At 45.0% G+C, this 14,800-nt stretch overlaps 1 protein-coding gene across 1 annotated transcript in view; it reads right to left on the bottom strand.

Moving 5' to 3' along the window:
- Positions 1–733: 733 nt before the first annotated feature.
- LOC146811683 (E3 ubiquitin-protein ligase TRIM69-like) overlaps positions 734–14,800 on the bottom strand; it is a 174,807-nt gene continuing 160,740 nt past the window's right edge. Inside the window, exon 8 of the mRNA XM_085618664.1 lies at positions 734–917. Coding sequence (XP_085474790.1) covers positions 913–917 — 5 coding nt within the window. The 3' untranslated portion in view covers positions 734–912. The remainder of the gene's footprint in view (positions 918–14,800) is intronic.

Genomic DNA, 14,800 nt, shown 5'->3' on the forward strand with positions numbered 1-14,800 from the left:
TAGTTATCCCTATCCCTACTGAGTCTTCTTCTAAATGTGTTATCCTTACTCTTCTACTGCATCCGTGGGCCTAGGGAATTATTTTTTTTTTAAAACCATTTATTTTAGTCTTTTGCACTCTTTTATTTGATAATCTCTCAATATTTTTGTTTCTTTTCAGAAACCTTTCTCAGTTAGTTTTGTCCCTATTTATTTTTAGTGTGAGGTCATGGGGGCTCAGCAGTTTCGATCTCAGGTCAAGCAAGTCTTCCACTGGCACATTTAACACCTGGTTAATGCACTATGTCCATTAAAGTGTGAATTACCGCTACGAGTCTCTTCCGCAATTATTGGCAGTATGTGATCAACTGACACACTATCTCAATTTCCTTTGACCATAGTTTTGTGGCCTTTCAGCATTGCAGGTGGTTCTATATAATCCAGTACTTGTTCCATCAGTCAGGTTATCTCTTTGTTCTGGTTATGTCTCAACTTTTCTCTCAGGTTGATACCTTGTCTCTTCTTCTCATTCTTCTTCTTTAGAGACTTTAATTCCACTTTGTGAAATCACACAAACCTGGATTGGTGCAGCTGTTTGCAGTTCGTCACCCCTTGCTACTCCTTGTTGTTGTGTTCCTTGCAGCATTGCTACTTGCAATTGTCCAGCTTGCAGTGATTCGGTCACTAGTGCTTTTGGTTCTGGGTCAAAGAACTCCATCTCTACATATGGACTTGTTACTCTGGGCACATTCATTCCACACTCAGTTTGGTGCATCGGCACACTTAACATCAGTGTTCGTGATTAGAATCACCTGGAAAGGGCCTTTCCCTCTCGGTTCCAATCAAGACTGCAGCACATGCAGCTTGACTAACACGTAGTCTCCAGGGCTGAGGTTGTGGCTCTGTTCTTTTTGCAGATTTAAGGTAGCAGCTTCAATCTGGTGAGAAACAGAATATACCACATCAGCCAATCCTTTGCAGTAATCGAGTACCATGTCATCTGTAATATTCAAAAGTGCATTCACAGGTACAGCAGGCAATCTTCTTGCACGCCCTATCAATATCTCGCGAGGAGACAACCCAGTCTTCCTGTTAGGAATACTTCAGAGACTTATCACCAAAGGTAAAGCACCAGGCCATTTCAGAGATGCGGAAGCAGAAACATTTGCCAATTGGGATTTTATTGTTCAATTGACCTATTCAACAATTCCAGAGGCTTGTGGTCAATACCCACAGTGTAATCTCTGCTCAATCTATAATGCTGCACAAAGCATCCCAAGGACTTCATTATTGAAATGAGTCTTATGATCAGACTCCAGAGAAATCGGTAGTCCATACCTAGGTATCAACACTTGCAACAGCAATTTTGCTACAGTGAGACTGTCATTTCTCCATGTTGGGTAGGCTTCCATCCATCGAGATAACATGCACACTATAACCAGGACGTATCTTAACCAGTTACAAACAAGCATCACAGTAAAGTCCATTTGCATTCTGTTGAAGGGACCACCTGATCTCCCTAGGTTACTCAGTGTTACTGATGTTCTCATTCCCACATTCATGACATGTCACATAGATGGCCCAATTCTTTTGCAAGCATCCTCAATCTCGGATTAAACTAATTCTGTGTTAATAATCTCACCATTGCATCACTTCCTAGATGTCTTGGACCATGGAAATGTCCGGTCATGGGAAACAAACTATATCCATTAATACTGGTCTTCCATCTACTGACATCCAAATGTCATTTGCATTTTTCTCACAATCTGCCCTGATCCATCTTTGCTGCTCTGCTTCTTAAACACTTTCCTGCAATATCTTGAGTTCCTCCCATGTATCAGCTAGTGTCTAAGGGTGGGCAAAATCTTTTATTCTGCTGGTGGAATTGGAGGAATTTATAATTTCACGTTACTCTTATAACCCCTTCCAAGCGTGCGGAATTTCCGCATTGTGCGGGCGTTTCCATTGTGGGCGGGGATTCGGACGGCCGGGAGCCGTTGTGCGCACACGCCCACCGTGACGCGTGACGGCTCCCGGCCGTCACGAGCATGGAAGAGGATAACAAGGAATTCCTAATAAATTCCGCCATTCTGCTCCACCAGAGGAATTAACTGCGTATTTCCCCTACCTGATTGCAGTCAGTCATGTGGTGCTCTGCGCGGTCTGTTTCCCATTCAAGCATGTCTATGTGAACCCTAAAGCCTGCAGGCGTTCCAACAAGAGGCACGGAGCAAGCAGACGCTAGACGTTTGCCACACTTTTACAGACCATCAGCAGACTCCATTTCTGTCAACATCTACTTCACGTTGAAATAATTTTTTCAACCAAACATGCTACCGGAAGTTGAATTTAAACAAACATTTCATAACAGTGTGTGTCTGTCAGCAGTAGTCCGAGATGACTGGTCAGCCTCATTTACAGAAGTCTCCAATGAATCTATAGGGCTATCGGAGTTAGCATACTGTATGAAGATCAATGGGTTTTCATTTTCATACAGGGTCAGTCACTAATTAGGTTTCGCCTAGGCAGCGCTTGCGCGGTCTCGTTGAGACATGCAGTATATACTTTAGTGAGTGGAAGACCGCCTCTTTTTAAATAGCGGTTTTCATTTGGTCTCCAGTGTGCCTTTCAAACCTTCTGTAGTTGGTATTGGTTAATTGTCTTTTTAAGTCCCTCCTTTTGGGCTCTTAGCCAAGCCTATGGCTATTGGCCCCTTTACTTGTATTAGGGGCGTTGTTTTGGTTGTTGGACTTTTTTCTCTGAAGTACGTGATTTTTCTTACTGTCTCGGCCCCCCCACCCCGCTCTCCCATTGGTGCCTTTCACAACTGCTGCTCATTTAAAGCGCCGGCCCCCTCCCGCGCTCTCCCCTTCGTGCCTTCTTCAAAAGCGCCGCCCCCTCCTGCCTCTCTCATTCGTCGTGCCTTCTTCAAAAGCGCCGCCCCCTCCCGCCTCTCCCGTTCGTGCCTTCTTCATGCTGCTGTTGCTCATGTCAAGCACTGCAGTGCCCGCTAGTTTTTTTCGCATTAACGGCGAGCTGAACCTCCTGGACAGCTGCTCTTGACCTCAAATTTCGCACAACCTTACTCCGAGTGATGGGCCGGTATCCCGGCGCAGGTTCCCAGTGGTGCACGGGGCGGGCGATTCCGAGGGTGGCCGCTCCTACTTGCTTGTCTGTGGATGCAGGTAGCAAGGGTTGCAGTGCCAGGCGGGGCGCGGATGTGTGTGTGATGGGGAGGAGGTAAAATGGCTGCCCGATCCGATTGTTTTTGTTTCGGTGACCGGGGCCGCCCTGCAGAGCGGATTACATGTAAATGATCTGTCTTTGCTGCCGGGGTCTACCTAAGGTCCGGCCGGTGATCGCTCATTCATGGCGACATTGTTTGGCTCCAAAGTCACCAGTGCTGTTCACTCTGCACACTCCCGAATCCTGATCTCCAATTCGATCAGCAAAGTGATTTTTCTGCCTTCAAGATGCATGGCTTGGTCCTGCGAGCGTGAGTGTCATCTGAATGATAGGCAGGGTTAAAGCAGCAGGTGTGCGAGTGAGCGGATACGAAGTAAAGTCGTGTTTGAGGTTGAACTCGGAACATCATACATTCTGGAAGCCTACGTAATCTTGTGTCTTCTATTGACTGAGTACAGTGCAGTCACAGCCTGACACGGCCACCGAATGCCCCCTCATTAAGTGTAACACCTTTACCCATGGTTTGCATCTTATCCAAAAGCGTGTTGTATTTTGGGACCTGTAGTTTCGTTTTAGTGTTTAATGATGGGCATATACACCACAGCTTATAAACTGCTCAAAAGTAAAGACCAGCTAAAGGTGTCACCCCTTATGCGGGAGCACTTGGTGGCAGTGTTGAAACTAGAATTCTATCTCTGTGTGTCTGGTGTAGTTACTGGAGTCTAGAATCCTAGCTTCCGTATTTGTTAGGACGCAACACTCAGCAGTACTTAGATGGGCTGAAAAGGGTGGTCTTTTTTAGGGGGTGACGGCTCTTAAAGAAGGGTGGGCAAATGAACGTGTACGTAAAAGGAACTCCAAGCATAGCTAGTTTATAGGCGCTTGCCAGACGAATTGATGTCATGTCTGAGGACCTATGATTGAAATATCACCACATCCAAACTGCGAGTGTTTGCTCATCATTGTTTCCTAACACATATGCTTCATTAATACATACTGCCCCATAAGTGTTTAAGCCAGGTTACTCCTCAGATGGTTTTAGGTAACATTTGCTCCAACAAATACAAACATATTTTTTGTTTGTATTTCCATGCAAGTTGCCCTTTTGCTGAGAGTCACTGAAGTATGTCCACGCAGATGACATTTCCGGCGGAAGTCGTTGCGGCCACGAGGCAGCGCATACTGAATTGCCACTCTTCTCACAAAGTGAGTAAGTGCCTGCTGTTCAAGTAATTCAAGAATAAGAGTGTAATTTCTTGGAATAGGGAAGCGCCGCCTTTCAGATATACACCAAAGAGCAGGGATGGCAAAGAGGGGCACTTGACCCGCAGTATGCATATGGGTTCATGGGGCACCGGTTCATAACCGCAGTAACAAATGCAGTGCACTGCACAGGGCCGTGTCATTTAAACAACCCTAGCCCCCAGTCCAAATTACGTATTTGGAGCAATGTTTGGTAAAGATGGCAGCAGGTTTGAGTACCGACGTTTTGACACATGATATGACCAGTGTGCACAGCTGTTCCGTGCTCACCCGATTGCTTCATTTGACTTGACAAAGTTTCATCCAAGTCCTTGCAGATTTATCCCCGCGGGCAACCCGGGACTTCTCTTGGATCGGTGGTAATTTACCCACCTCCTTCTGCACATTTACTGGCCTTGGTGACGGGCACTGACCTCATGTCAACCAATATCCCAGGCCCGTCAATGTGTCTGCCACATTCCAATGGCACCTGACAGTTTACTTGCCTCCAGCATGTTTCCAGCTCCAATAAAACTGTCAAGAAAAATCTTGTGACTAATGGACCCGCTGGGGATCGATCAAGGTTTGTCTAGTGAGAATTTTACACAGAAGGTTAATGTGCCTGCTGCAAAGCACGAGCATCATGCAGCTCACAGAAGTGCATATGATGTAAATAGGTTATTTGGTTACTGCTTTTGTCGGAGAGATCATTTTAATAGTTGCAATTTACAAATGAAAATCCTGATACAGTACAGTGAACTATTAACTGTCATCAAAGGCCTGCATGCAAACTGCAAAGTATAAGTTAGAGTTAATATCTCCCCCAATCTTTTCATTATCCTAATGTTGTTAAACGGGTCCAGTTGGGTAGAAATCACTTGTTATTAGTAATGACAACCCCCAACCAAGGTGGTACATTTTACATTCTGAGTTTGTGCATCTTCAGATCAAGCACTCTTAAATTATGCCCAGTATGAATGACCTATGACACCTTTCCTATACCTCTTTTTGCAACATTTCCTATACACTGCTTTACACACATATCATTTACTGTCTCCATGTTTGATGTACAATTCTCCGACACCCTACAATGGTACGAGTAGCTATAAAAAGTAAAAACAAAAGCATGTGAGAGAGAGTGATTACGGAGACTGTTAAAGGGTGGTAAATCACAATTGTCTTCATTGCTGGATTTTGCTGGCGAGAGTGTGTCACTCATAGTTGTTGAAATGTCACTCATAATTACACTGAAATAATGAAAATGTCACACATAGCAATCTGACACCTTGAGCGCTATGAGTTGTTAATGTTTAATCCTATTTACCCAGCAAATTCAATGCGGAAGGTTAGCATGCCATTTGGAGGAAGTCCTAACTTTGGTATTATTTCAATGGCAAAACTTTTTCAGCTGAATTACCTATTTTCCCTTCTACTTGAAAGGCCAAAAATATACGAGCATTTGTAAGCTACTTTATGATGATGCTGGCCGGCAGTTTATGGGTCGGTGCAATTAGAGTCCAGTCTTTCGGTATGAATTAGCACTTCACCAGGTATCATATCAACAAAATGTGTGGGCCACATAGACCAGGGATGACCTCCTTATTAGTGGCCTGTAAAAAATCCCCACTATTTCCCACCCTATATTTCCCATTACCTTTGGCCCCATTAACTTCCTAGGGAGAGGTTGTGTGTGTGTTTGGGGGGCGGGGATGTTGAGAGAGAGAATGAAGAATAAGCTTTTTTTTTTTTTTAAATATAGAGTAGCCTATAGAAATCGAATTTACCGTGCCCATTTCTACATGTTTTTCCCCTATTTTTCATCCAGAGCCTTCGCCTTCTTGAAGTAGATCATGTATTCTCTGGGTAGCATGTGTCCCCCTGAACTCGCCGTTTCTGCATGTCCACTAATATCTTTATTGAAGGGCTTAGTGGGTACTACATTTAGAGCAGAGTACGAGCCGAGCCATATGCAAATCAGCAACAAATGTTTTGAAAACAAACGATAAAGACTTTACAATGGAAACATTTTTCAAAATATTTCAGTGTCTTGATTAAGTACGTACGAATATATCACCGAATTCAGTATCATTTATTGAAAGAAATATATTTTAAATATGAAACATTCACAAATACCCCCAGGCCGATGATGCCATGAATTAGTGAAAATGTCAGTTTAGATTCATTATTTATATCGATAAAGTGTATAAAATGTTAAGCAAGGTTATTTTGTTAACTTTATATAAATTAGGTTTCTGCAAAACAGATACTGTACTGAATTACTTCAGTGTGCTCTCAGACTCGACTTTAAAGAAAATGATACACATTGTAGGAAAGAGATTTGCTTCGGATCACACAGTTTGGTCAAGCAGGGATGACTCGATTTGAATCCACGATTGCATATGGTAGAGTTCAGAGACTCTAGTGTTACATTATTCTCTCGTCCAGTTAGCACCAAAGGTCAGGCAAGTTCTATGTGTTCAGTTATTCAATTATTGTTATTTAATTAGTTTTAGTATATGGAGTACAATAAATCCACCTATCACACCTTAAATATAACTGACAATTTGCACAAATATAAAACAATGTAAAGGTATGCTTTTCTGTTTGAAAGGTTTCCACAGACAATGAAGATCAAACACAGTGATGGAACGTGTATGCTTAAAATCATGCCGCAGGAGCAAACTCTGTGAGTGCTCTGAGATCTCTTTGTTTTTTGTTACGCACTTAATTGTGGTAATTGAGGTGTTGAGCATCCCCTAAAATTGTTCTGTTTAGGTCGAGCCCGGGCAGTGCATGCGCTGCTCTGCGGCATGCTGAATTGGAGTATGCACTTGAAGCTCTGCCCACTCCCGCACATATTCGTCATTGGCTTATGTCATTGCCCTTCATAAATGCTGGCCTCTTATTCATGCATAGGCTTGTTAGTCCCGCCTTAGTACCGCCTTGTCTTCATTTGTAACCTCCCATGAGGACTGGCCCTTTTACTTCACTTGTTACACTGGCTGCTTTATATGTTGGTGAGCACCATTTTCTTGAAATGCTCTTCCCTTATTCCACCCAGGACACTCTCACGCTTTTATTTAAATAGTAATGTATTTTTATTCCAAATACTCTGCGGTCCGCTTTATAGCGGTTGCACTTATTTATTTTTTACACTGCACGGTCCGCTTTTACTTTAGCGGCTGCGCCTATTTAATTACCAGCGCAGTCCGCTTTCACTTTCGTGACCACACTTATTTAATTACCAGCGTGGGCTGCTTTCACTTTAGTGGCCACGCTACAGAACCTTTTGAATTTACTTATTTTTTTAAAACTTTGGGTGAAAGCACCATACGGGCTTCAACTTTAATGTTGGCCGTGCCCCTTTACTCATGGAAACCTGAATATTGGAGAGGCGTCTAAAAAAGGGGCATGTCCACCATTACAGTGGTCTTGCATTTGCAAGAGTTTGAGCTCTTGGCATTAAAATCAACAATTCCTTTTATATAGGTGTTCCTTTTAAAAACGCATAAATAAAAGGCATTGTCATTCTCAATGCCAATAGCTTAAAGGCTCACAAATGCGAGACATATTGCATAGCACCATAGCAAACCCCAGCACCCTACCCTCTCCGTGAACTACGCAGCTGTGCTTATCTGAAACAAACCTACACCGTCTGAATGGCTTTAGTGTTTAAAGTAAACAGTTTGGGGCGACTGCAGCTGGAGCTAAATATAGCTGCAGGGGAGGGCGAGCTCTCGCGCCACATTTTATACTTGTGTAAAAGTTACGTGAATGGTTTGATCTTTTCCTTGACACATTACCTTAAAAGTGTATTACCAGTGCCCATCTGTCTCAGGTGAAACCATCGAGAAGACATGGCGGACTTCATGCCATCAATTAGGCACAGTGAGGGTTGCATGTGCCCCTTGCATCACCCTTGCTTCTCCTAGTCCTATGGGTTGGGAAGAAGGTGGGCGGAACTGAAAGTAATATCCTAATAGCCTGTTTATTTCCTGTACTTTCCACTGTTTGTCTTCCAATAGCCCCTCCTCAACAAAAAGGAGGCTGTGAAGGGGTGAGGTTAGCTACAAAGTCAACTCTGTAAATGACATTATTGGTCAATAGTCGCATTATTTCATTTCTGCCACTCCACACATTTTGTGAATTTTGTGTACGTGAACCAGACAACATTTGTTTTTGGAAAAGATTTCACAATGACATCCATCATATCCAGTTTGTCACAATGTGTTCTAACCAGATCAGTTGTTTTCTGATCACGGCCGATACATTGATCACCCATAGTCTGCTTCCAAGATAGAGATACAGGCTGAGCTTGTGTTCAATTGTTCCCGAAACATTACGGCACTCGTTGAACTCCATTGATCCTTGCTGCGTTTGTGATGATGTGTGTGTGACATCCCTTGCCCATATGAATGAACGGTCCCAAGTGCCTGTAACCGTAGATGTTTCAGCACCCAGGCTAATGTGCTGCATTGCTAAATGCATATAATGTCCCAAAGGCGAGACCGATTGCATTGCAAATGCTTGTTTTTATTTTAAACTTAGACGTTTCCTATTTTTAACTTCGACTTTTCCAACGGCTGTCGATTACTACCGTCATGCAATTAGAACGCTAACGAATTAGTCTTTAAAGCACTTTCATGTGCAACTACTGAATTGGAAAAGGCGAAATAAATAAGTTGTTAAACTGTACAAAAGCAACTCATCTTAATTATCCCTCTAGTTATTCCATGCATTAATGGTCCTGCCTATGCATTAATTCAGAGCATTTTAATCAACGCCCATAGTCCGCAGCCTGCTCAATAATACATTTCAAATTGTAACATGGAATTTTTAAGTAATATTAGATATTTGCATTTCCCTCCTTGAAAGTGCACAATTTGGTGCTCACTTCACAGAAATGTAATCAGCGTCAAATCTTATTCTTGCTAAGCCAACAGAAGAATATGCTACCCTTCGTTTTTCTTCTCTTTTCCCTTTCCATACTATAGGTTTGGAGACTGGTAGCACGTGGTCCGAAAACAAAGTGAAGCACATTTGCCCTGTGTCCCTACTGTTCCCACCTGAAGTACCGAATCCTAGTACCTTTGGTTGTCGCAGTTGTTGGTAGAAGCCACACAAGACAGTTATTCCCCAGCAGCCTTCACTCTTGGGCTCCTGCATGTGCTGGTTGGAGTTTCTGGGACAACTTTTTGCAGAAAGCAGAGGCCCGCCACTGCCTACCAGTCATGCCTATGAATAGTTCCAGGTGGGGGTAGAGCATTAAGAATGTCAAGACCTAAGAGGGAGTGAAAGTCCAAGGATTGTCGCCTGCTTGCTCTCACTTATTCTAAGCTCCGAGAAGGCGCCTCTTGGCCACCATGACATTGCTGTAAATTAATGTGCAGCAGGTTATTGCTTTTGTGGAGATAGTGTCTGTTCTGGGGCATTGGGGGTGGGAGGGACCTCCCTGCAGATTACTCTTCAAGCTGTTAACCCTTGCCATAGTTGGAGCCCACTGGCAGTAAAGCGGTGGGGAGGCTAGCTGGGTTGGTTCCTCACACTGTGTAAGGGAGTGTGGTCATGAGTGAGAAGAGCGTGGCCTCAAACAAGAGTAAAAAGAAGATTAGAGAGAAACCTAAACAAGCATTTACAATGCAATGGTCTCGGCATTGTTAAAGTTAGAGCTATTGGCATTGCTCATGACAATGCCGTTTCTTTAAATGTTTTAAAAACAAAAACATAAACAAAAATAATGTCATGAGCAATGCCAATAGCTCTAATTTTACCAATGCCGAGACCATTGCATTGTAAATGCTTGTTGAACAAGGGGTCAATGTCCCCTATATCTCTGTTCCTAATCAGTATAACAAAAGGAAAAGTTGTTCAAAGGCCCCGTCAAAAGCAGTATGTAGCTGTTTGCCTAGGTTTAATTAAAAACATGCTGTGGGTAGGCTCGTCAACAGAACATGTAAATAAATGCGTATTTATTTTTCAAACACCTCGAACAGAACCGCTAAGTAACCGCTACGTACCTGCCAGGGACCCCTCCTCTCTCGATCGCTGCGGGAACAGCTCCCTTCTTATTTAAAAGGCTGAATGCACCGCTTAACTCCTCAAGTAAAACGTTAAATGACACACCTTCTGTCACACTTCAAACAGGAAGCGACCCACAACTTTCCAGTGAAAGTCCACCCTCATCCTGCAGGCGACGTCCGAGTGCCCTGCTCTACCAGTACAATGGGGGGTGGCACGCCTGTCTCCCACATGAGTCTGTGGGTACCCCTTATTAAATATTCTTCTATGTAACTTAGGCCGCGCAAATCCTTTCTCCTTATTGAAAACTGGAGACCCCCTGCTCTCTCCCAGTATAACACTGGAGACCCCCTTCCTCGTCCAATTAAAAGCTGGAGACCTCTTCTCTCGCAGTTGAGTCTCCAACGGGTTTCAACCAAGCCTTATAGTCACATCCTTAAGTTTGACGGCCAAAAACACTGGTCATGTCTAAACAACGTCACGGTAATCAACATGTCAGCGATGACCTCCATGTTTACACTTTACATATTTACTTCATCTTGCATTACTTTTTTCCATATGTTGTGTTTCTGTAGTTTTTTGTTTGTGCATTACTTTAGACTCCTGTATGTGTCTTAGTGATTTTCAGGAATGAGGGGGGGGGGGGAATTCATGGCAGGGCGTTACTGAGAGCTTCTAAGAGAGCTGAGGGTAGTTAGTGAGAGGTTCTCAGAGTGCCTGCCGGTGGTTCTGGCTACAAGCCCATCCGGCCACTGGCCTCTCGGCAGCGTGCACAGAGAGATGGTCACACGTGCTATTTACTGTTTTATGTGAAAGTGTCTGAAGGCGGTTTATACAGCTGTTAAAATATTGACAGTGCCAGAGGAAAGAAACTGCTGTCTCCAGCGAGACAGTGAGGAAGATAATGTGTTAGATATTCAGAGGCAGGCCATGAATTGGGCCGGGTCCCTCCGGGTCTCAGACCCGGCAGTAATTAAAAACAGACGCTGACACGGGTCTATATCGGGCCATATAATTATGCCCTTAACTTTATAGACCAACCACCCTGATGGGGTGATCAATCGCTCTAAAAAACAATCCATGTCAGCGTTGTAGCTCCGCTTGCATTTGACATGTTTTACTCAACCTCGCCTTCCCATAGAGTGGTTGCTGTTTCAAGAAGTTGTGTTTTTGTATATTAACGCCCTCCCTAGCTGTCTCTGTGAGTTCAGGCTGTGTGTAAGCATACATAGCAGGCCATTTGAGTTTGAAGGCAGTGCTAGCGCCTTTCAGTGGGCTATAAAGGGATTCAAAATACATGTACATCCAATCCTTGGCCTCTCTGCAGATCTCACAGTGGAATGGTCATGTTTGCCAATTGGAATTGTGATTGTATGCAAAGTTTCTGGAAAGGGGTACACAGCTATTAAAATACTGACAGTGCGAAAGTAAAAGAAAGTGGGTGCATTCTGTGGTGGGGACAGTGAAGTGAAGCAGATACAAAGAAATACATGCAAAAATGAGTGAAAAGAGGGTGCTTAAGAGGAAAGAGATGAGGTGTGAGATATGCAAATGGGGGATTTTACATATATGTGGGGAGTAAAGGAGGGTGGGTTGTGTGGTCTGCAGAGGAAAGTAGTGACTGTAAGAAAGGGGGTGCTTGAGATCCCAAGACTACCACACCTTTCACCGATCTTTAAATGTTTAATTCACTCATATTTTCCAAATTGAAAGGTTTTCAGTTCTAATTACTACACAATCATTGCTGTCACTCATTTATCTGTTACTGGTAACAAGCACTGCCAAAGGCAACAGGTTTGGCTTGGTTTAGGTGCATATCCATTACTGTGTGATATGTCTGACAAAAGCTTAAAGTGATGCACCAAAATACTGGTGGGGTGGTACTATGGAAAGCATAGTATTTTACTTTACATATGCTAAGCCACACTGTTACTTAGGCAACACCCCTTGCACGGGATTCTTAGTTACGCATCCTAGGCCACACCCCTTTTGGAGACCATCTATTGTTTTCATCCAGCTTCCCTGTTCAGAGGGAGGATTTCAGAAAGACGAGGAGCAAAAAGGGTGATACCGAGCGATAGACTTCAGAGTAAATTGTTGTTAATGACAGCACGGGAGTGACTGATGCTCCATGAAGAAAACTATCCCTTCCATAGACCTCAGTACTATTGAATTAATCGTTTCATATTGTCAGAACGTAAACCTTTTCAGTTATAATTTTTTGCAAGATTATCATTTTTTTAAACGTATTTACATGATACGGCTAACAGTCACTGACAATGCCAGGTCTCTTTTAGGTTATGTTCTTTGTTGTGCAATTAATTTGAATTCAGTAACCGAAAGGTTGCAGGGAGCAACCTATGTACTGATTAGGTGTCGTGTGAAGCACAGGACTCTAGTTCACATAATTTAAGCCACACCCTTAATTACAAAGACCTTGTCTCTCGGAAAGGATTCCTAGTTACACTTCTTTGGCAACGCCCCTTTTAGAGACTCCCACTTTTATTTTATCTCATACCACTGACCGAACCTCCACACCGCTTCCAATTAAAGACTGGGGTGCAGCAGGAATTGAACCGGCAGGGCTTCTCTGCCAGGCTGATGACGCAGAAACGCACACTGCACATGTGTGTGCCACCTCCGGGGGGTCGCCGCCAGCACGAGAACACACATCTCATGCAGAAGAGCGTGAAAGTATCTCAACGTGTGCCCTCTGACCCCCCATCCCTACATGAAGGTGACCGCTGTGGGGTTTCCCTGCCCTTCCTGTACCCCCGCCCCACTACCGGATATGCAACAAACTCCGTGAGAAGCCACTCCTGGACATGGTGGCAACATCTGGGCCCCAGATGGGGACGGTGGCTGTCTGGGACTCATCTGTTTCACCCCCCCCCCCACCCTCTCCCCCGTTTCCACCAAAAGCCAGCTGCCCTGAAACCTGAGAGCCAAACTTTCATGTGTAACACAATCCTAACCGGGTCGGGCTGGCCGCTTGAAAAGAGGAGGGAGCGGTTATCTGGGGTGGGGAGGCGTCTTTTGTGCACCTTACTGTTTGGCATTTGCCCCCCAAATCACAGGTAAAATAGGTTATATGTCATCCTCCTGTAATGCATGAAAGTCTGATTTGGGGTTCTGAACTGCGATCGGCATATTAAAAACAAGGCAGAGCAAAAGGCACACCACCGCCTTTCTCCGAGGCAGAGCAGAAATGTCTCGGAGAAACGCAGCGTCCTTTTCGGATTCGGGGGCGTGTTTTGCTGTCGTCTCCTCCTTGAGACTTCTCGCAAAAAACACGCCCCCCGATCCGAAAAGGACGGGGCCTAATCGGAGTGACTGACCTCTTCTCCAGTGGCTGGCCAGCATTTACGAGGCCAGCCAATGGAGAACAGGGGAGAAGAGGGGTGGGTTCAAGCCCCTCTTCTCCATTAAATCTCCGACTTCCGGTTCTGCCTTTCGGCAGACCGGTAGTCCTCGACCTAAAAAGGGCTATGTAAGAAGGGGTTTGGGAGGGGAGAAGTGGAAATCAATAAATATATTGAGGAGGAGCATAGCCCCGGTTTCTTAAACCCTGCTCTCTGAAATGCATCCTTGCTTTAGTGTAGCGCACAGCCCGACCCTCCGCCCCACCCTGCAGCTAGTCAAAGCTGTACACTTAGAGGTTTTGGGAATTGAGGCTGCGCCGAGGAGCTGGTGCTTTGGGGACCGAGGACAGCGTAGACAGAGGAGCCGGGCTTTGAGAGTCTGAGGACTGGGATATGTAGTGTCACGGTCTAGCTTTCTGCTGTCACGTGACTCACCGCAAAGCATTGTGGGAGTGACGTGACGCGGACTGCCATTTCGGATCGTGGCACGAAGGCTATAAGACGGCTCTTCCTTATGAGAATGAAGAATCTACACATACCTACCTGTCTTGTCCTCATTACAGGGGGTGGGGGGGGGGGGGGGGCAACCTTGCTACACCACAGAGGCGACAAGCCGGCAGACCCACAAGGCCATTTCCAGCCACCGTTAAGGTAGGGGAGAACCGGCAAAAGTACTGCGGTGGGCACGGCCAGTCCACTGCATCCTGCAAGGCGGGAGTAAGGCAGCAGCAACCAGTTCATTGCGTGAGGCCTTCGGTGCGTGCCTCACGGACTCCGCTCTTTCCTCAGCACCCGCTATCATGACCTGCTCCAGGGGGCTGTGGGATTCACAAGACCTTTCTCATGCATGAGCTGTCCCACAAGGGTCTCCCATGGCCTCACCACAGGCAAGGCAACACCGACAGCTTATCAGCCAGCACGAGGGGTACCGGGTCCTCAGACCTGCATTGCCACACCATGAAGCAGCAGCGTCAGTGAGTGCATCACAGCAAGCGAGCCAGCACGAGGGGCAC

Source organism: Triturus cristatus, chromosome 7 (genome assembly GCF_964204655.1).
Source record: "Triturus cristatus chromosome 7, aTriCri1.1, whole genome shotgun sequence".
NCBI lineage: Eukaryota > Metazoa > Chordata > Amphibia > Caudata > Salamandridae > Triturus > Triturus cristatus.